At 37.8% G+C, this 22,077-nt stretch overlaps 5 protein-coding genes across 5 annotated transcripts; 3 read left to right on the forward strand and 2 right to left on the reverse strand.

The window, feature by feature from the left end:
* Window positions 1–1,659: 1,659 nt before the first annotated feature.
* Window positions 1,660–3,913, forward strand: hbae3 (hemoglobin alpha embryonic-3). Its single transcript, XM_084114340.1, has 3 exons — window positions 1,660–3,291; window positions 3,386–3,593; window positions 3,702–3,913. Exons 1-3 carry the CDS (start codon window positions 3,197–3,199, stop codon window positions 3,828–3,830), a joined length of 432 nt encoding a protein of 143 aa, XP_083970466.1. The 5' UTR covers window positions 1,660–3,196; the 3' UTR covers window positions 3,831–3,913.
* An 8,407-nt stretch (window positions 3,914–12,320) lies between these two features.
* On the forward strand, window positions 12,321–13,078 carry LOC311083095 (hemoglobin embryonic subunit alpha-like). The gene is made up of 3 exons (XM_084114365.1): window positions 12,321–12,471; window positions 12,571–12,778; window positions 12,864–13,078. Exons 1-3 carry the CDS (start codon window positions 12,377–12,379, stop codon window positions 12,990–12,992), a joined length of 432 nt encoding a protein of 143 aa, XP_083970491.1. The 5' UTR covers window positions 12,321–12,376; the 3' UTR covers window positions 12,993–13,078.
* Window positions 13,079–14,891: 1,813 nt separating this feature from the next.
* hbbe1.3 (hemoglobin, beta embryonic 1.3) lies at window positions 14,892–15,647 on the reverse strand. Its single transcript, XM_084114285.1, has 3 exons — window positions 15,529–15,647; window positions 15,218–15,440; window positions 14,892–15,106 (listed from the first exon to the last, which is right to left on the reverse strand). The coding sequence occupies exons 1-3, from the start codon at window positions 15,618–15,620 to the stop codon at window positions 14,978–14,980; spliced, it is 444 nt and encodes a 147-aa protein (XP_083970411.1). The 5' UTR covers window positions 15,621–15,647; the 3' UTR covers window positions 14,892–14,977.
* Window positions 15,648–17,218: 1,571 nt separating this feature from the next.
* Window positions 17,219–18,183, forward strand: hbae1.2 (hemoglobin, alpha embryonic 1.2). Its single transcript, XM_084114383.1, has 3 exons — window positions 17,219–17,353; window positions 17,680–17,887; window positions 17,973–18,183. The coding sequence occupies exons 1-3, from the start codon at window positions 17,259–17,261 to the stop codon at window positions 18,099–18,101; spliced, it is 432 nt and encodes a 143-aa protein (XP_083970509.1). The 5' UTR covers window positions 17,219–17,258; the 3' UTR covers window positions 18,102–18,183.
* A 2,492-nt stretch (window positions 18,184–20,675) lies between these two features.
* LOC311083021 (hemoglobin subunit beta-like) lies at window positions 20,676–21,448 on the reverse strand. The gene is made up of 3 exons (XM_084114268.1): window positions 21,310–21,448; window positions 20,999–21,221; window positions 20,676–20,892 (listed from the first exon to the last, which is right to left on the reverse strand). Exons 1-3 carry the CDS (start codon window positions 21,399–21,401, stop codon window positions 20,764–20,766), a joined length of 444 nt encoding a protein of 147 aa, XP_083970394.1. The 5' UTR covers window positions 21,402–21,448; the 3' UTR covers window positions 20,676–20,763.
* Window positions 21,449–22,077: the final 629 nt, after the last annotated feature.

The following is a 22,077-nucleotide window of genomic DNA, read 5'->3' on the forward strand; positions in this document are numbered from 1 at the left end:
CAGCGATGGTGAAACGGCTCTCAGTCCATCTGTGGGAGATGTAGCGCAGGCCTTGACACTTTAGCATGTCCTATCAGTGCCAGTATAAGAGTTATTTATCGGAATTAACACCTTTTATTAACATGGTAACTGTTTCATTATGTTCTGACACCTGCACAGTCCTGTCCAACACAATTTGATTGACCTTTCTTGAACAGAATGGAACCCTTTACCAAAAAACACATTTGTAAAACATAATCCCCCGGTTTCCAGACAAGGTTTAAGATAGTCCCAGACTAAAATGCATGTTTGATGCAAGTTTTTTTTAATCTGAAGGCAATTTGCACTGGAATATCTTAAAATAGGTCAGTGCCATTGTTTTGTCCAACACTATCTCACGACCAATTCGTACGAATTCGTACGAATGATAAAAAAAATGGCTAATTCGTACGAATTCGTACGACCTCACTCGTACGAATTTGTACGATTTGTCTAAACCCACGTGATGGGTAGGTTTAGGGGCGGGATCAGGGGTAAGTCATTCGTATGAATTCATACGAATTGGGCAATTCGTAAAATATGTACGATTTTGCAAAAATCGTACAAATTTGTACGATTTTTTTTTTTTTTTTTTTTTTTTAATCTAAGGCACGTTTATAAAAGCTACTTAAATGTCCTAATTGAACTAAGTCCTAATCCTGGCTTAATCTAAACCCTGTCTGTGAAGCAATGCTCATTAGTGTAGTCTAGACTTTTAACTTTTACATGGCATAATCGAACAGAATTGTCTTCTCGCTATGTTTAGTCGACCAACTTATAAGTAAATGCTATGTACTTTATTCATGGATAGTACAAAAACACCCCAATTGAAAATAACATATATGGCAACTACAATATTCCCAATAGTGACTCCATGCAACATCATTGGACTGAGCTGTAGGCCTATCTATTGAAGTCCAGTGAACAATTAATACAAAATATGCACGATACCAGAAGAAAAATATGAAAATGACCAAAAAGCCATAGTGTGACCAAGAAAAAGTCTCTAATAGCCTATAGTTTATTGCCATTTCTTTATTAGAAAATGTATACCATTTTTTATATTGTATTTTCTATTAGTAACAATTAACAATTAATGAAAATTATACATGCAAATGAGTAGACTAGTTGCATGCCTCTTGTATTACTCCGCCTGTTTTATTTCATGAAAAATAAACATTCATGTTTCAGCTGTAAACAACAATAACCATATATTAACTGTAATGTAGGCCTGCATGTGCATTTTGCAGATGAACCAAAGTATCATTTTGTTACCGGCCGATTAATCGGGTCTGCCGCCTTTTGCACACCTTCAGCGCCCGAGTAACAGCATTCATCGTGAAACATCTTGCTTTCTCAGAAGTAGCATTTGCAACATGCTTCAGCAGGAAGATTATCCACGCGTGAACAAATTCATTGTAATCAAGATCAGTGCCAACCAAGGGTGGACCTCCTGCTGAACCTACTGATAAAATGTGAGTATGTTTCCAGAAGATAAGACTTGAAATCCAACCTTACCCTTTCTCTACAGCAATAGTAGCCTAGTTTGGTCAAACATTAATTCCAGTGGTTTTATCACTCCCAGACAGTATTTAATTCAATGCCAGTATTGGCAACGTGAACACAAATCAATGCGCTATTCTAGAAATAAGTCATTTATGTGCCATCAGCACTCTTAACCCCAAAAAAACACAAGCTCATAGTGGCTCAAAACATGCTTCAGCGTAGAGAAAGTTATGACTATTTCTTTATTTCATGAAAACGCGTTTCAAAAACTTAACTTGTATATTTTATCTTAGAAACCTCATATGCAAAAAAATAACCATGACCACAAACTCTCTTGTGCAAAATAACTATGCTTGCTTGTATAGAATGTGCACTTCAGATTCTAAAAGTATATATTTTTTAAAAAACTACTTGCAAATATAATATTAAATAATTGTACTTAAATGGAGTACACTCTCATTGTGACTATTTCTTATAAAGTCCACGGTATAGTTGTCAAAATGTTTTAAACTACAAAATATGGGAAAATAACACAAATAACACTCTTTTTAATAGTTATTTTCAACACTTTAAAAGTGTTTCATGGGGTCCACTCCCAGTTGAGTTTGAACACTTTTGAAAGTGTAATCGAGTTCGTATTGACGTATTGTAATTATACTCAACAAACTCTAAACAGAGTAAAATACATTTTATATTGGTGTTTTATACTCTAATAGTGTTCTTTGTTTCAACACTGTATAGGGTGCAAATATGGTCAATTTAAAGACGACAACCTATTACTTGTAGCGGAAAAAAAACGTTTTATTTTCAAACGTGCACCGTTTTCAGAAAGTCATTCAGTTTTTAAGATGCAACAATATGGTAGCCTACTAAGTATGGTCTATCATTCTCATGAGACAATGTTTTATCAAAGGGTTTAAAATATAAATATATCAGCTGATCAATGCATAAATGACAGAAAATGTGTCAATGTGAGCATTTTGTTTATCAGTGTACATCAAAATACAATGTATTAACACCACAGGCAATAAAAAGCTAATCAAGATGTTTTGATAATCTTTTGTCATGCTTTAAAGAAGTACACTTATTTTGATAGCATACTAAAGCACATGTAAAGTATTAGATTTGGTGTTATTTGACATGAAGTTAATATATTTTAAATGTAATATATTGCAACTTTGTCATTACAAATATAGGCCTATTAATAATATATATGAATAATTATACATTTTAATACATGCCATATAAGTTTCCATAAAATGGCATTAGAGTAAATTACTTGTCAGTACACTTTAACCATATATCAAAGACAATATAATTTTGAAATTGCGAAGGCTATAATAATGTAAAATAATATAAAAATCATTTTAAATAATAGTTTAAGTCAAGCCTTCAGTTCACAAGAATGTCCTTGTTAATGAAGCCCTTGTGGGGCTCCTATAGAGTTTGAATTATAAAAACACGAAATGCTCACTTGATTCACACTAAAACAGCTGTGTCTTGTTTATCAAGATTCAAGAGATGTTTTCCCATTGGTCTGCTTGGTAGGTGGAGTCAAAAACTGCGTTCAAAACAATGCCCTTCTCTTCTTTAAAAAGCCCTGCCAAGAACCACAGATTGCAATTGAGTTGTTGTTGTTTTTGGCAGCCTGATCACAGCTAATCGAGTAACCATGAGTCTTTCTGCAAAGGACAAACTGGCGGTCAAGACCTTCTTTGACAAAGTTGCCCCTAAGGCTGAGGAGATTGGCAACGAGACTCTGTCCAGGTAATGTGAAATGTGCATGAGCGGACATTTATAGCATAAGCTGCTATTATAGACAATCTATCTCATTATTATTATTATTTTTTAATCCTTTCAGGACCCTGTTCGTTTACCCTCAAACGAAGACGTACTTTTCCCACTGGGCAGACCTGAGCCCTGGCTCTCCTCAGGTGAAGAAACATGGACTGACCGTAGTGAATGGTGTTCTGAACGCTGTGGGGCTGATAGATGATCTCAAGGGTGGTCTGCTCACCCTCAGCGAGCTCCATGCCTTCATGCTTCGCGTGGACCCCGCTAACTTTAAGGTTCGTTCTGCTGAAAACATTTGTCCCGGGATCTCATTTAATTTCAAATTTCAATAAAACACAGTCTACATTTGTTATATGTTTTTATGTTTTATTTTATGCCCCCAGATCATTAATCACAATCTCCTTGTGGCGCTCGCGCTGATGTTTCCTGAGGACTTCACTCCTGAGGTGCATGTTTCTGTGGATAAGTTCCTCGCTCAGGTCAGCCTGGCTCTGTCCGAGAAGTACCGCTAAAGTCGACGCTGCTTTCATCTCCGACGCGACACTTTATTCGCCTTAATGAGAATGAAAAAATAATAAAAATGAAATGTATGAAATCAAGCTCTCTCTTTTCATTTTTGCACACAAAACATACCACTGATCTGATGTGTGTAGGCCTACACTGTGAAAGTGTATTTTCATGATTTATCACAACTTTTTCTTTTGTCAAATCATCTTAGAAAAAAAATGAATCATCTTCATTTTTATTTTATTTCAATGAAATGTTTAAGATAACCAAGTTACTTTTTTTCATGTTAAACCAACAATTAGTTTTACAGTGCCACTTGGATTTAAAAAAATAATAATAATAATTGCCTTGACAACTTTATAACAGTTTTAAAATAAGAACTAAGGTGTTTGTTTTTAACTGCAGTTATGTATACTTGCAAATCAAATCAGTAGTATAGTGAAGTTAGGCTATATTTATTTGATTATTTGTGACAAAACACTGATAATCCATCTAAACCCAAAATACATTTTTGCAGTTCAAGACGCTTATCTTATTTTATTTTATGAAGATGTTTCAGAAACTTTATATTTGAGAACTTCATATAAAACATGAATAAATGAAAAGAATAACCACACATATTATTAATTATTGGTGTACTGATGGGATATTTGTTTGTAACGACCCTAAAAGTTCGATGAAACCATCAAAACATGAGGAAAATATTTATACTTTTTAAATATGACGGAAGAACAAAACTCTAAACTCCTTTAAGGTATTTATCTGACAAGATTATTTGGGGAAAAAGAGGCTACAGCTACAGGTTTTATTTTATATGTAAAAAAAAGTGCATAGAAAAACGTTCACATGAAAACAATGACATAATCAGTTATTAATATTTCGTTGGGTCTCTCTTGTTTTTGCATGTGTTCATAATTTATTTGAATGACAGAAGGTCAAAAAGTGGCCAGAAAATTAAGAGATGATTAAATTACAACCAGTTTATATCAAACAATGTTCTTAATGAAGGCCTGGGATTGTTCTGTAGTTTCCTGTATCTTGAGTTTGAATAATGAAAATAGGCCTACTGTACATGAATAGTGTGTTTTATGTACATTTTGAGCACAAATGGCCCATAAACAATAAATAAACGCATGACACGTGTAACTTTTGAGATTATGGCGCCTTGTTGCCTTTTTAGTATTACGAAGGGGCGGGGGAACGGTTTCTTTACTAAATTAGACACGCAGGCTATACTGTGCCGGGACTGTAAGATATTCAAGCATTGTTATCAGATAGCTAAGCCATTCTAAAAGTCTTACATCTGCAACAGCCGCTGACACACGCCAAATGCACAGTTCTGGAACCAACGACAGGTAAAATTTGATAACTTTCTCTTTTTTTGAAAACAGGATGCTACATGTGATTACACAGAGTATCCAATATTGCGTTTGATTTAATTCTAGCTTTTCTTTCTAGAAAATATGGTCGAGACTGTGAAGGTGAATTGTATTATTTAATTTAAATAAATTTAAATAAATTATTCAGGCCTATGTGTTTTCAAGTCAATTTCAATGATTGAGTCGGATTTATAAACATAGCCAATCTTTTTAGGAGCTCAGCTCAATAAAATGAATACGCATTTACCTCTGAGCTCTTCACAGTGTCTCAGTATAGTCTCGGCAGTATTTGGCCTGGCTGTATATTATTATGGCAGTAGCTGAGAGTGACTGCTAGGATCAGACAGGTTGTGTGTGGCGCTGTCCAGTGCTGAAACAAGCAGGTCGGAGATAAATGGACGTCAATCACTATGGTCATCATTGTCAAGTGAAATATATTTCCCTCTGTGAGATAGCCTTCCAAACAGATGCTCATAATCAACAAAATGAACACACAACTAAGAATATGGACAACAAAATACTAGTAGCAAACTAGGAAAGTTTACTGCTGCCTTCACCACATGAGTTTAGAATTAATATTATTATGCTACCATACATTTCGGCAAACCTATACGCTTTGACTCTCATGTTAAAAACAGAAACATAACAAAAATAGGATGTTAAACGATAATTGGTTCACTATTCGTTTAACGCTGAAACGGCTAATTATCTTTAGTAAGCCGAGGAGCCGTGTGCTAATATTTTTTTAACACAAAACAAGAGTTTCGAAACTCGTGGATATTAATATAGCCAAGCTCCGCCCAGTGTCACTGAAAATCTCAGACACCAAATAATACAGAACAAAGCCTGCTCATTATTGGCCAGCTCCTGCGTCAGCATTACAGGCATGCGTTGTGGTGCTCACATGACTAGCGTAGGCCACTATGAGCCGGCTTTCTAGAACACAGAATGCACTGTGTTTACTACGTCAACAGCGTAGGTGACTGCATAGAAGAGAAGAAATGTTTTGTTTGTTTGTTTTTTGTTTGTTTGTTTATTCTCGTTGCTTCATAACATCTAGTTCTGGCATGGAACTATAGATGGTGCAGGCTGATAAGTCTTTAACTTATTCGGTTGCAATCACATATAGCACAGCTGATTGGTTGCTGTTGCATCAGCGGCCAATGAGGTGCGGGTCAACATTCAAACAAATACCCGTGTGTTGCTATTAGCGCATGCAGTATGCAGTGCACTTTTAGAACGCATCTGGAACCAACATCTAAGATAAGTGATTGGTGTTTTATTCCACATCTCTGCACAAATTGTGTGGTCCGGGTATTAACTAGTGGTGGGCAGATCGAGGCTTCGTGGAACACTGAAACAGTTGAAGCAAGCAAATGTGCAGTATTGTGTGGAGGCTTCGAAACAATCCGACACCCGTCTCCACAGTGAACCCTAGTGGTCAGAACAGTGTAAATGCAACAAAAACCCGGCCAAACATGCACAAAAACACGTTTTTACAAATCTATAGCAATTTTTTTATTAAAAGTAAAATCTTTCAAATGCAATTATCTAATAATTTAATAAGATTATCAAGTGTCTATGTTCTTTTATAAATTGTCTGGCTTTGTTTTGTTTGTTAGAGATAGAGAGACTATTAACTACCATTATTCATTTTAATTATACTAATGTCTAATTAAAACGTCTACAAATGTATAAAACAGAACAGAGATCAGGTAAAACCCACAGACATTCCTTTATTGGATCTCAGTCACTCCTCGTGATTCATGGGTTGACAGAGATCATTGCTCCAAGCGGTGAACCACTGAAATTTTGAAGTGTTTCGAAACGTTTAGAAACAGTTATGACGTAATGAAACCTCGTTTACGGAAATCACATGACTCTGGCAGTGTGATACATGCTCCGAACCATTGATTCAGAACAGAAGATTCATAAAGGTTTTGAAGCTTCATGAAGCAGTGTTTTGAAATTGCCATCACTACTGTTAGCAAATGTTAAAGTGTTATAAGCAAGGCATATTTAGCGGTATAAATGGCGCCTCATTTTATTTCCAAGAGCAATGTTTTCATTAGCTATGCTACATGTGTGAGGTTGTTTCAGATGCTCATTGTGTCTGAGTCACGCAAAAAGAACAATCAATACAGTTAAACTAAGCCTCATGTTTATAGTATTGTGGAGGGATTTATTAAGGATAAGTTGAAGTGCTATGCAGTTGTGTCTATGCAGCAGAAAATGGTCTATTGTTTGTATCTGTGAGTATATGCTGTCTAAGCTATGGATGAGATGGTTAAAGTAAAATTAGCATTCACATTCAATGGGATTACATTTTTGGCTGCAAATTTAAAAAAAGAAAATCGTATATTTCAGGGATAATGTTTCATTAGCTAGGTTAACATGTTGATGCAGTGTCAGAGCACGCTGTCATTCATTATCTCTCCTAATGACTTACATTTATCAAATACGAGTATAAGGATTATGTAATCATTATCAAATGACTTATTGATGATACTTGCTCAGATGGTTGCTGGGTTCCTATCTCTATTAGCTTGCAAAGTTATATCTGTTGTTCACAAGAACACATAGCATGCATTCTAGTGTTAAGCCGGTCGCCAAGGTAGCCAAGGCACACATAGCCTTAGGTCACTAGTTTTAAGCCGGTCGGCAAGGTAGCCAAGGCCCACATAGCCTAGGTTGCTAGTGTTAAGCCGGTCAGCAAGGTAGGCAAGGTGCACATAGCCTTAGGTCACTAGTGTTAGGCCAGTCAGCAAGGTAGCCAAGGCGCACATAGCCTTATGTCACTAGTGTTAAGCCGGTCGGCAAGGTAGCCAAGGCCCACATAGCCTAGGTTGCTAGTGTTAAGCCGGTCAGCAAGGTAGGCAAGGTGCACATAGCCTTAGGTCACTAGTGTTAGGCCAGTCAGCAAGGTAGCCAAGGCGCACATAGCCTTATGTCACTAGTGTTAAGCCGGTCGGCAAGGTAGGCAAGGCGCACATAGCCTTATGTCACTAGTGTTAAGCCGGTCGGCAAGGTAGGCAAGGCGCACATAGCCTTAGGTCACTTGTGTTAAGCCTGTCGGCAAGGTAGGCAAGGTGCACATAGCCTAGGTCACTAGTGTTAAGCCAGTTGGCAAGGTAGCCAAGGTGCACAGCGCCGGTCAGCAAGGTAGCCAAGGCGCACATAGCCTTAGGTCACTAGTGTTAAACCGGTCAGCAAGTTAGGCAAGGCGCACAAAGCCTTAGGTCACTAGTGTTAATCCGTTCGGCAAGGTAGGCAAAGTGCACATAGCCGTAGGTCACTAGTGTTAAGCCGGTCGGCAAGGCAGGCAAGGCGCACAAAGCCTTAGGTCACTAGTGTTAAGTCGGTCGACAAGGTAGCCAAGGTGCACATAGCCTAGGTCACTAGTGTTAAGACGGTCGACAAGGTAGCCAAGGCGCACATAGCCTAGGTCACTAGTGTTAAGCCGGTCGGCAAGGTAGCCAAGGCCCACATAGCCTTAGGTCACTAGTGTTAGGCCGGTCAGCAAGGTAGCCAAGGCACACATAGCCTAGGTCACTAGTGTTAAGCCGGTCGACAAGGTAGCCAAGGTGCACATAGCCTAGGTCACTAGGGTTAAGATGGTCGACAAGGTAGCCAAGGTGCACATAGCCTTAGGTCACTAGTGTTAATCCGTTCGGCAAGGTAGCCAAGGTGCACATAGCCTAGGTCACTAGTGTTAAGACGGTCGACAAGGTAGCCAAGGTGCACATAGCCTAGGTCACTAGTGTTAATCCGTTATTAGCCAAGGTGCACATAGCCTAGGTCACTAGTGTTAAGCCGGTCGGCAAGGTAGCCAAGGTGCACATAGCCTAGGTCACTAGTGTTAAGCCGGTCGGCAAGGTAGCCAAGGTGCACATAGCCTTAGGTCACTAGTGTTAAGAAGGCCGACAAGGTAGCCAAGGTGCACATAGCCTAGGTCACTAGTGTTAAGCCGGTCGGCAAGGTAGCCAAGGTGCACATAGCCTTAGGTCACTAGTGTTAAGAAGGCCGACAAGGTAGCCAAGGTGCACATAGCCTAGGTCACTAGTGTTAAGACGGCCGACAAGGTAGCCAAGGTGCACATAGCCTAGGTCACTAGTGTTAAGCCGGTCGGCAAGGTAGCCAAGGTGCACATAGCCTAGGTCACTAGTGTTAAGCCGGTCGGCAAGGTAGCCAAGGTGCACATAGCCTTAGGTCACTAGTGTTAAGAAGGCCGACAAGGTAGCCAAGGTGCACATAGCCTAGGTCACTAGTGTTAAGACGGCCGACAAGGTAGCCAAGGTGCACATAGCCTAGGTCACTAGTGTTAAGCCGGTCGGCAAGGTAGCCAAGGTGCACATAGCCGTAGGTCACTAGTGTTAAGCCGGTCGGCAAGGCAGGCAAGGTGCACATAGCCTAGGTCACTAGTGTTAGGCCGGTCAGCAAGGTAGCCAAGGCACACATAGCCTAGGTCACTAGTGTTAAGCCGGTCGACAAGGTAGCCAAGGTGCACATAGCCTAGGTCACTAGGGTTAAGATGGTCGACAAGGTAGCCAAGGTGCACATAGCCTTAGGTCACTAGTGTTAATCCGTTCGGCAAGGTAGCCAAGGTGCACATAGCCTAGGTCACTAGTGTTAAGACGGTCGACAAGGTAGCCAAGGTGCACATAGCCTAGGTCACTAGTGTTAATCCGTTCAGCAAGGTAGCCAAGGTGCACATAGCCTAGGTCACTAGTGTTAAGCCGGTCGGCAAGGTAGCCAAGGTGCACATAGCCTTAGGTCACTAGTGTTAAGAAGGCCGACAAGGTAGCCAAGGTGCACATAGCCTAGGTCACTAGTGTTAAGACGGCCGACAAGGTAGCCAAGGTGCACATAGCCTAGGTCACTAGTGTTAAGCCGGTCGGCAAGGTAGCCAAGGTGCACATAGCCTTAGGTCACTAGTGTTAAGAAGGCCGACAAGGTAGCCAAGGTGCACATAGCCTAGGTCACTAGTGTTAAGACGGCCGACAAGGTAGCCAAGGTGCACATAGCCTAGGTCACTAGTGTTAATCCGTTATTAGCCAAGGTGCACATAGCCTAGGTCACTAGTGTTAAGCCGGTCGGCAAGGTAGCCAAGGTGCACATAGCCTAGGTCACTAGTGTTAAGCCGGTCGGCAAGGTAGCCAAGGTGCACATAGCCTTAGGTCACTAGTGTTAGGCCGGTCAGCAAGGTAGCCAAGGCACACATAGCCTAGGTCACTAGTGTTAAGCCGGTCGGCAAGGTAGCCAAGGTGCACATAGCCTTAGGTCACTAGTGTTAAGAAGGCCGACAAGGTAGCCAAGGTGCACATAGCCTAGGTCACTAGTGTTAAGACGGCCGACAAGGTAGCCAAGGTGCACATAGCCTAGGTCACTAGTGTTAAGCCGGTCGGCAAGGTAGCCAAGGTGCACATAGCCTAGGTCACTAGTGTTAGGCCGGTCAGCAAGGTAGCCAAGGCACACATAGCCTAGGTCACTAGTGTTAAGCAGGTCGGCAAGGTAGGGAAGGTGCACATAGCCTTATGTCATTGTGCAGATATGCCTCCCATGCTGGCGACCCGAGTTACCCAAAAAGAATGCAACAACACTTTTGGAGCCAAAGGAGCCAAATTAGCATCTGACGAGGAACACTTGTAGATGTAAAAGCAGGTAACCACACTGCATTCAGATCAACAGACTGGGTACACTGACCTTGCCAAAACCTGGGGCCCAATCACATATAAATTAATTTTCACTTCGTACTTATCAGCGCCACAACACGAGCAGCTTTAATGAGCCAAAATTAACTTAAACTGAAGCAGAACTGATATGATATGACTTGATATCTGTGTCCCGTAAACAGTTAAATAGCGCGAGGCAGTAAGATGAGTATCCGGACAAAAATGTCCCCACAAAGATGGAAAATTGGCAATATCTGAGATCCTTTTGGCCCCCATGAGGTAAACAGCTTATAAATCATACTGAATTATGTTTTTTGAAAATGTAAAAATGCAGACATTTTTATTTGAGGGTTGTGTGTAGGGGTAAGGGTAGTGTAGGGGGAGAGAATATGAAGTCTGTACAGAATAAACGTGTGTGTATGTGGGTGTGTGTGTGTGAGAGAGAGAGAGAGAGAGAGAGAGAGAGAGAGAGAGAGAGAGAGAGAGAGAGAGAGAGAGAGAGAGAGAGAGAGAGAGAGAGAGAGAGAACATAAAAATATGCAGAGACCTATATTTAAAGAAAAACGATCATTTGGCAAATGTCAAAAATATATCTTTTGACAACTAGTGATACGATAGTATTTAAGAGTAGCCTATACACATTTATGGCAAGCGTCCCCACTGGTCATTTAAGGTAATCTGCATTCAAATCATCATTTGATGACTCCAAACATTTATTTATTTATTTGTTTATTAGGTTGATGGAATTACAGAATAAAGTATAGGCTAACTAAACATGTCAGGTGTATATTTCTATTTTTATAGTTTACAAAGTCCTGTTGCAAGTCTTAAAAAGCTGTTGAACTGTGAGCTCCATAATTATCTACACTTAAGTGAGACGCCCACAGACAAGAACTTTGTTTGATAACAGGCCATTTCAAAGATAGCACACATTTCTCAGCAAGGCGTGGCAAGAATTACACAATGTTTAATTGACAAAGTTCATTTGGAATAATTTGATAAAATCAAGTCATTTTATCATATTATACAAAATATAAAAATACAAGGTAATCGAAAGAAAGAAGGAAAGAACAAGAAAAATAACAGCGTGCTATCACAAAAAAAGTGTAATATTTAAATTGCTTGTATGTGGAAAGTTATATGTTTTGCAGTGGAGCTCCTCAAAATGTAAAACAAAACAAAATAAAAGAGTTTATAGAAGTATTGCCTTATGTAAGCCTATTCATTAACATATGGATAAGTATTAATTTAATTAACTTCAATTTAATTAATTGCTAACTGATTAAAAAAAATAAATGGACGAAAATACAGCTTTACAAAGTATATAGTAAAATTATAGTGTGGCATTCAAAAGTTGATAAGTCTACCAAAGCTTGATAAGTCATCTTTGGGGGGGTGAGGAGGGTCTTGGGTGTTTCTTTCTGATGGCAGTATAAAACAGCCAGTCCTCTTGTCAGCAGTCTACAGAAGTTTTCTGCAAACTAAAGTCATCCTTCCACGATGAGTCTCACTGCCAAAGACAAAGCTGCCGTCACAGCCCTTTGGGCCAAGATCTCAGGAAAAGCCGACGATATCGGACATGATGCTCTTTCTAGGTAAGGTTTATTATTGTGTGCTGCAATATGCTAATAGTCATAACTTATTGTTTTCTCCTGGTGTGTATCTGAAATTCAAATCAACGTGTCTGCTTATAGGATGCTGGCGGTCTACCCACAGACCAAAACCTATTTCTCTCACTGGAAAGACCTGAGTCCCGGCTCTGCTCCAGTGAGGAAGCACGGGAAGACTGTGATGGGTGGCGTTGGTGAGGCTGTCAGCAAAATCGATGACCTTACTTCTGGACTTCTGAACCTCAGCGAGCTTCATGCTTTCCAGCTGCGAGTTGATCCCGCCAATTTCAAGGTAAAAGCATGAAAGTTCGTCTTAATTTTGTCATATACTCTCGAAGTCGCGGTAACCTGAATTCGCTGTCTGTGTTTTCCCATAGATTCTGTCCCACAACATACTCGTGGTTCTGGCCATTCTGTTCCCCACCGATTTCACTCCCGAGGCCCATGTTGCCATGGACAAGTTCCTCTCTGCTTTGTCTCTGGCTCTGGCCGAGAAGTACAGATGAGCGCGCGTGGTTGTTCAAGACCAGACGGATGCCTGTATAAACATTCTGTCTTATTATGATGCAATAAACGAGTATGAAAAACTTTAAATAAATGTCTTTGCTGCATATTTTATCAAGTCATAAACCTTCCGCATTTGCATATTTAAACGACATTTCAGTGTTTGCAATTTGTGATGTAATCAACTGGGGATGTATGGTGATATATATTGCCTATTAGGTTTATTTATTTATTTATTTTTAACCCTATTCACCTGCCTTTACCTCTCAGTGTCTGCTTGTCAGTAAATTAATGTTTTAAAACATCGCTTTGTTGTCATGAAATGAAGACAATTAGTGAAAGGAGAGAGACGAGATACTGCGCAGTCTCACATCAGAACACCAATAATGTTTATAACTGTTTAATACATTATCTGATTTATCATGATAACCATTGTAAACAGTTTTACTGCAAAGTTTAAAATAAAATAAAACATGAAACAATCAACAACTTTAAACTTTAAAACCTTTAAATGACCAAGCATTGCAAAATAATTGCTCAACCTTGTGTAACATCTCTACTCGGTCTATAATTTTGGGGGGTTATATAATTGTTACAGTTTATTTTATTTTAATTGTTACAATCTATTTATTAATATTTATTTAATAATTTATATTTAATCATATTGATAGATAGATAGATAGATAGATAGATAGATGAACGTATTATGCAGTTTATTTGAATTAAAACATATCCATCATTGAAACCTGATTCAATTTTAATTTGAATGTGAACACGGTCGAACAATTTACAACAGTGTTTAGTATCAAACTAAATCAGCCTTTGCTGAAATTAATATGCACATACAACAATAGCTTACTAAAATCTCTCACACATTTACTATATTTGAATATTTCTGTAAAAAGTTTCATAGGCTTTGGTTTAATGGTGTGTCCTGAATCTATACATATTCAACATTGAGAGAACTCTGACCAAAGTAGAATATTAAATAATACAAAAATACAAAAATATTTTTGTATATTTTAATACTTTTTCTCTTTTGAATACTTTAAAAACAAATAAACTAATCATCTTTAAGTACAAAATTAAATGAGTCTTATTTGTTTGAGATACTTTGACATTTAATTAAAGAAATTATATTGACCAAAACTAATTGATAAACGTAAAAACAATTTCTCGTTTGTTTGTTTTTTTACACAATTTGTACGAGACGGATGGACTTTCAACTTAAAAAGAAGATCTAATTATTATTTTAATTGTAATTATTCTATTTTATGAAAATAACATCATATCATTAGTGAACTCTGCAACGACGAGTAAATTGTATTTGGTTATGTTTGTAGCGTAGACGATTAAAACATCAAATATTGCAACATGTATAAACATTGAAAAGCTGAAAAAATGTCATTTATCTTCATGAATTTGTGTTAATATTTGTATATATTTCTAATAAGCTCCTTGGACTTTAGACCAAAGGCTAAATTAACTGTAAACTCTCAAACTCTATTATATCTCTGAAATATATTTCAGCGTAATTACAAATTAATTTTAGTTTGAGATGACACAATGCAATTTTGAGGACATTATTCTTTGACAGAATGTATATTACATCCTGTGCCTAAAATGTTTCATTTTATTTCGTCTGTTTGTTGAAATGGAACTTGAAATATAGCCTGGACCTAATCTGCATTTATTAAAGTTATTTCAAGTATTATTATGAGAGATGTTCGGATTAGGTTATGCACGAATTTGCTGCCTATTTTAATATAAGTTTATCTGTTAGAAACAGTTGTTACCAAGGTTTGTTTTATTTTCATGTCAAAGGTTGTCTGCAGCAGAAACAATCCCAAACACACAAAGAGTGAATTCATGTGAATAAAGAAAACATAATGCACTGAATATTGCATTCTGAAATATTTATTTGCTTAAACTCAGAAATCATATTCTAAACATCAGATGATCCTCTGTGCACAAGCAGGTTTAGTATCTAGTGATACTGTCTTCCAAGGGCGGAGACCGCGACGGCGATGAATTTCTGAAAAGCGGCCTGGACTGCAGGTGTGAATCCAGCACCCAGTTGTGCAGCAACAACGATGGTTAAGCAGTCAGCCAAAAGCTGTGGGAGGACAGAGAGCAGTGATATATACACAGACGAGATACGTGAACAATGAAGCCAGAACAAGACAGCCTATTAATGAACGTTAGGCTACTTGAGCGTCAAACTTACCCTGAAGTTATCAGGATCTACGTGGAGCTTCTCGGAGTGCAGCACACTTAGTTCAGCATAGGTGCCTTTGATGTTGTCCATGTTCTTCACAGCCCTGTCCAGACCACCGAGCACAGTTTTACCGTGAGCAGCAACCATGGGGTTTCCCATGATGGCAGCGGCGTTGTAGAGGTTTCCAAAATTGCCGAAGTACCGCTGGGTCCAGGGGTACACGATAAGACATCTACGAAACACAATGAAAAGAAATCATTTTATCAGAGCACAGTTTCGAAACTAGTTGCCTGCCTTAAAGTATTGCTAAGACTCAATACCTTGCCAGGGCTTGGGGACCAACGACGTCGTAGTTAATCTTGGAGAAGACGTCCTGGATGGTGGCCCTCTCAAATTCTGTCCACTCAACCATGTTTCCGACTTTAGATGTTCAGACTAACGCCTTTAACAGAAGCTGAAGAATCCTGTGAAGAGAGAGTTTCAGAGATGCACTTTTAAATGCGGTTCGTCACCACACCCCCTGCAGGCTATTGGGTGATAAGTTTGTGGGTTGTTTCAACCACGTCCATCCAAGAGATGCATATCATAGCCTACTTACTTTTCTAATATCTACAAAGACTATACTTAAAACAGTTAATTTTAGCAATAGTTTGCAAGGAAAAAACTGAAACAACAATAGGCCAACTGACACTGAATTCTGTTAATAACTTAATTTAATAAGTCAACATTTTTTAAAGAACAATTATTGTAATCGGAGGATAGACTATCGATTGCATATAGATAAATGCATAGCCTTTGAAAGAATATTTTTGTACATCTCTGCCTCTTCATTTTCGCTGACATTTTTGTTTATAGTAGGCTATAGAAGTAGTGTGACAACTAATAATAACATCAAATCGTTTTAACTGTAGAATAACAGTCAATAAAATTAGTAACTAAAATAGTGAGCATTACAATAATATACTATAGGCCTAAGTAAAATACAGAAGGGAAATTCAGAGAACAGTTCAATGTCAGGCTCTCTTCCCTTCCTCGATGTTAATGTTGTCCTGGCTCCCACTGGATAAAGACAAATATAAATGGAAGAAAAATATAAATGAGCCACCATTTGATGACAAGCTATAAAATCGCCTATTCTTTTGAGATTAGTTGGGTAACTGAAGACATGGTTTAGCCAACATGATATCGGGCTGGGTTTAGCTCTGTCTCTAATTCTGAAAGCCTGACATGTCCTGTCAAAGTCACGTGCTCACTGCACTGCACGCAAGACTCACTTGAGATTTAGTTTAGTTTATAACATTATATAAGCTGAGACTTCATAAGAATCATGCGAACTTGTAAAGTCTTACCTTTATAGCATTATCGCTATAGTATGACTGTGGTGGTCAACAGCTGCCAACATAATGTTATGACCAAATACATAATAGGCCTACAACCAGAAATAATTAGACTATTCAGTCTTACCTGTGAAAGGTTATTCCCCGAAATATGTTTTGGATTGTGCCACGATTTGTATAAATTCAAGGCCTATTTCCTTCAGTCCTCTAATCCCTGCTTGTGTGTGTTTTTCTAGATTGTGGCTGAATTAATGGTTTTATTCAACACACCAAACTCCTGAACAGTGATATGTATGTCCACATAAGAATGTGTGTTTTAGTGTGAGTGTCTATTTTACACTCTTGATTTTTTTTTAAAGTCTTAAACCACCGGGTGTTGGTGGCGCCAGTGCTTGCATGGGCACGTCATGTCGGCATGCAGCTATATTGTAATATTGTAATTAATTACATGATGGTAAATTATTAAATTAACTTCAATTAAATTAATTGCTAGTTAATTCAATGAAGGTGAATAAAAAATACAGCTTTACAAAGTATATAGTAAAATTATAGTGTGGCATTCAAAAGTTGATAAATCTACCAAAGCTTGATAAGTCATCTTTGGGGGTGTGAGGAGGGTCTTGGGTGTTTCTTTCTGATGGCAGTATAAAACAGCCAGTCCTCTTGTCAGCAGTCTACAGAAGTTTTCTGCAAACTAAAGTCATCCTTCCACGATGAGTCTCACTGCCAAAGACAAAGCTGCCGTCACAGCCCTTTGGGCCAAGATCTCAGGAAAAGCCGACGATATCGGACATGATGCTCTTTCTAGGTAAGGTTTATTATGGTGTATCTATAGCACGAATGATAATTCTCGTATAATTTATGATACGCACTGCAAACCCCTTGGGTAGGATTAGGGGTGAGGAGGACGTGCATATTACACGCCATAAAGTGCGTATCATATACACGCGAAAACTGCGTACCATATTTACGCTAAAACTCGTTTTGGCGTATAAATGATACGAGATATTATCATTCGTGCTATAGATACGCACTTTAATGAGATCGGGCTCGTTTTGTCATATGCTAATAGTAATAGCTTAATGTTTTCTCTTGGCGTCTATCTGGAATTCAAATCAACGTGTCTGCTTATAGGATGCTGGCGGTCTACCCACAGACCAAAACCTATTTCTCTCACTGGAAAGACCTGAGTCCCGGCTCTGCTCCAGTGAGGAAGCACGGGAAGACTGTGATGGGTGGCGTTGGTGAGGCTGTCAGCAAAATCGATGACCTTACTTCTGGACTTCTGAACCTCAGCGAGCTTCATGCTTTCCAGCTGCGAGTTGATCCCGCCAATTTCAAGGTAAAAGCATGAAAGTTCGTCTTAATTTTGTCATATACTCTCGAAGTCGCGGTAACCTGAATTCGCTGTCTGTGTTTTCCCATAGATTCTGTCCCACAACATACTCGTGGTTCTGGCCATTCTGTTCCCCACCGATTTCACTCCCGAGGCCCATGTTGCCATGGACAAGTTCCTCTCTGCTTTGTCTCTGGCTCTGGCCGAGAAGTACAGATGAGCGCGCGTGGTTGTTCAAGACCAGACGGATGCCTGTATAAACATTCTGTCTTATTATGATGCAATAAAGTATGAAAAACCTTAACGAAACGTCTTTGCTGCATATTTTTAAGTCATTAACCTGTCAGTGTCAGTATCGCTTGTTGTCATAACAAGAAGACAATCAGCAAATGAAGAGAGACGAAATATAATATCAGAACACAAATATTGTTTATAACTGTTTAATACATTCTATAAGACTGCCATCATGAACATGAAAGTGATGTTGTTTTTCCTCACATAGCTAGGCTACTCAGTATGAACAGTTTTGGTTACAAATCTGGCATTTAAAATACAATAAAACATAAAATAACCAACCACAAAAATAAACAAGCAAATACATTTAAACAACTTTAAACTTTAAAACCTTAACATGAGACCAGACATTGCTTCATAATTTATCAGCCTTAAGCATAGCTTGTGTATTTTAACATAGCCTAATATTGATCATTACAACATAAATCTATTCTCTTATTAAAAAAATATTTTGCCTGTTGGTCTGAGCTCTTGTCGTTAAACTTTTATTAAAAATAAATTATGAAATCAATATCAGTTTAAAATATAGTCACAGATATGGACGTCTCATGCAGTTTATTTTAATTATAACTTATTTATAAGTTATAAATTATATTATAATAAATAATTATAATATTTATTATATTATAAATATAATACATTTAATATTTATAAATTAAATGTATAAATTTAATTATATTATAAATATAATAAATATATGTATTTATTATACGTTTATTATTCATTATAATAAATAATATTATAAGTTTAATTATAACTTATTTAATTTAAATTATGGTCACGACCGAACGATTAGTATTACAACAGTATTCGAAATTTGAATATCAAATAAAATCAGCTATTGCTGAAATTAATATGCACATATAACAATAGCTTACTCAGATATTTTCTTTTGAATACTTCAAGAACAAATAAACTAGTCAACCTGAAGTCCAAATGATAATTCTAATTACCAGTCTTATTATATATATATATATATATAAATATATATATATATATATATATATATATATATATATATATATATATATATATATATATATATATATATACATATATATAATTTTTTTTGATACTTCCTAGACAGCAACATGTCATCCCAAATCCGGCACACATCTGGTACACGTGGATTCCACAGGCTCCAGATGTGGGCCGGATCTGGGCCGACACGTTGCTGTCTGGGTGACTTTTAATGGAGTAAATTATATTGATTAAATTTAATTGATAAACAATTTCTCGGTACTTTTTACACCATTTGTACAAGACAGATGGACTTTTAAACTAAGCTGAAAACTAAATTCGTGTTTAATAAACCCATAACAAATCTGCTCTGTTTTGCGTCAATGGTAAACAATTTTTATATTTAACAAATGAGGCGTCTCTCGCTCGGAAAGAACATTTAAAGTTATTTTTCAACGTGCAATATGTAAACCTAATATTACTAGGGTTAAACCCCATCGAAACTGTTCATTTGGTGCATTCTATTATTTAATTTCCATTATAATACATTCAAATTTCTTCTTCTTCTATTATTATTATTATTATTATTATTATTATTATTATCATTATTATTATTACTTTGGCCATTAGGTTATGAATCAGCACTTTTACCATCATAACCCTCATTATTAAAATAACGGACTTTTCCTGAAATCAAATTATTATCATTCGTATTATTCTATTTGATCAAAATAACATCATCAGTGAACTCTGAAACAACGAGCAAATTGTATTTGGTTATGTTTGTATCGTAGACGATTAAAACATCTAATATTATCATGATTTTTCAATGAACATTGAAAAGCTGATATTTGTCTTTGTGTTAAATTTGTATCTATTTCTAATGAGCTCCTTGGACTAGTAAAGGCTAAATGAACGGTGAAACTCTTACCTCTCTGAAAATATATTTCAACACCCTGTATAAATATAAATGAATTTTAGTTTGGAATGGCACAATGCAATGTTGAGGACATTATTTGACAGAATGTGTATTATATCCTGTAGGGCCTACATAAAGTGGTTCATTTTCTTTTGTGCGTTTGTTTAATTAAAACTTGAAATAGGACTAATCTGAATTTATTTAGCTATTTAGTTCCACTTTATTTCGATAGTCCACTTAAGACATTCTATGAACTATAAGTAACTTTGCAACAACATGTCAACTAACTCTCATTAGTATTAGTAGACTGTCAGTAGACTGTTAGGTTATGGTTAGGTGTTAGTAGAATAAGTTGAATTGTTGTTGCCAAGTTACTTATAGTCAGAATATCTGTTGGTGGACTATCAAAATAAAGTGTTACCGGTTATTTCACCAATATTATTATGAGAGGTGTTCGTATGCACGAACTTGCTGCCTATTTTAATATATGATTATCTGTTAGAGACAGTTTTTACCAAGGTTTGTTTTATTTTCATGTCAAAGGTTGTCTGCAGCAGGAGCAATCCCAAAGACACAAAGAGTGAATTCATGCGAATATGAAAGAACACATAATGCACTGAATATTGAATATTTAAATATTTATTTGCTTAAACTCAGAAATCATATTCTAAACATCAGATGATCCTCTGTGCACAAGCAGGTTTAGTATCTAGTGATACTGTCTTCCAAGGGCGGAGACCGCGACGGCGATGAATTTCTGAAAAGCGGCCTGGACTGCAGGTGTGAATCCAGCACCCAGTTGTGCAGCAACAACGATGGTTAAGCAGTCAGCCAAAAGCTGTGGGAGGACAGAGAGCAGTGATATATACACAGACGAGATACGTGAACAATGAAGCCAGAACAAGACAGCCTATTAATGAACGTTACTTGAGCGTCAAACTTACCCTGAAGTTATCAGGATCTACGTGGAGCTTCTCGGAGTGCAGCACACTTAGTTCAGCATAGGTGCCTTTGATGTTGTCCATGTTCTTCACAGCCCTGTCCAGACCACCGAGCACAGTTTTACCGTGAGCAGCAACCATGGGGTTTCCCATGATGGCAGCGGCGTTGTAGAGGTTTCCAAAATTGCCGAAGTACCGCTGGGTCCAGGGGTACACGATAAGACATCTACGAAACACAATGAAAAGAAATCATTTTATCAGAGCACAGTTTCGAAACTAGTTGCCTGCCTTAAAGTATTGCTAAGACTCAATACCTTGCCAGGGCTTGGGGACCAACGACGTCGTAGTTAATCTTGGAGAAGACGTCCTGGATGGTGGCCCTCTCAAATTCTGTCCACTCAACCATGTTTCCGACTTTAGATGTTCAGACTAAACGCCTTTAACAGAAGCTGAAGAATCCTGTGAAGAGAGAGTTTCAGAGATGTACTTTTAAATGCGGTTCGTCACCACACCCCCTGCAGGCTATTGGGTGATAAGTTTGTGGGTTGTTTCAACCACGTCCATTCAAGAGATTCATATCATAGCCTACTTACTTTTCTAATATCTACAAAAACTAAACTTAAACAGTTAATTCTAACAGTTTGTCGAGAAATAAACTGAAACAACAAAAGGCCAAACGAGACTGGATTTTGTTCAAAACTTAATTTAAAAGTCATTGGTTTTTAATGTCGGATGATTAGGATTGGATATACTGTAGCCTGAAAGAATAAATTCTGAACAGAATGTAACCTGAAAAGAGAGTATGTTTTCTCAGATCTCTGCCTCTTCATTTTCCGCTGACGTGTTTATTAGACAAATCATTTGGTTCTGTCTTAGAGATCCATAAGACGCCTCGTTTTCCACTTTTTGCCGTCAAGGACTCCGCCATATCGGACGGGTAAGTCTGTGCATAGCCTATAACTGTAGAACAGGGTTCACCAATCTCGGTCCTGGAGGGCCGCTGTCCCTGCAGAGTTTAGCTCCAACCAGCTCCAACACACCTGTTTGAAAGTTTCTAGTATGCCTGTTGAGACCTTGATTAG

Source organism: Abramis brama (assembly GCF_963993115.1).
Source record: "Abramis brama genome assembly, chromosome: 1".
Classification (NCBI taxonomy): domain Eukaryota; kingdom Metazoa; phylum Chordata; class Actinopteri; order Cypriniformes; family Leuciscidae; genus Abramis; species Abramis brama.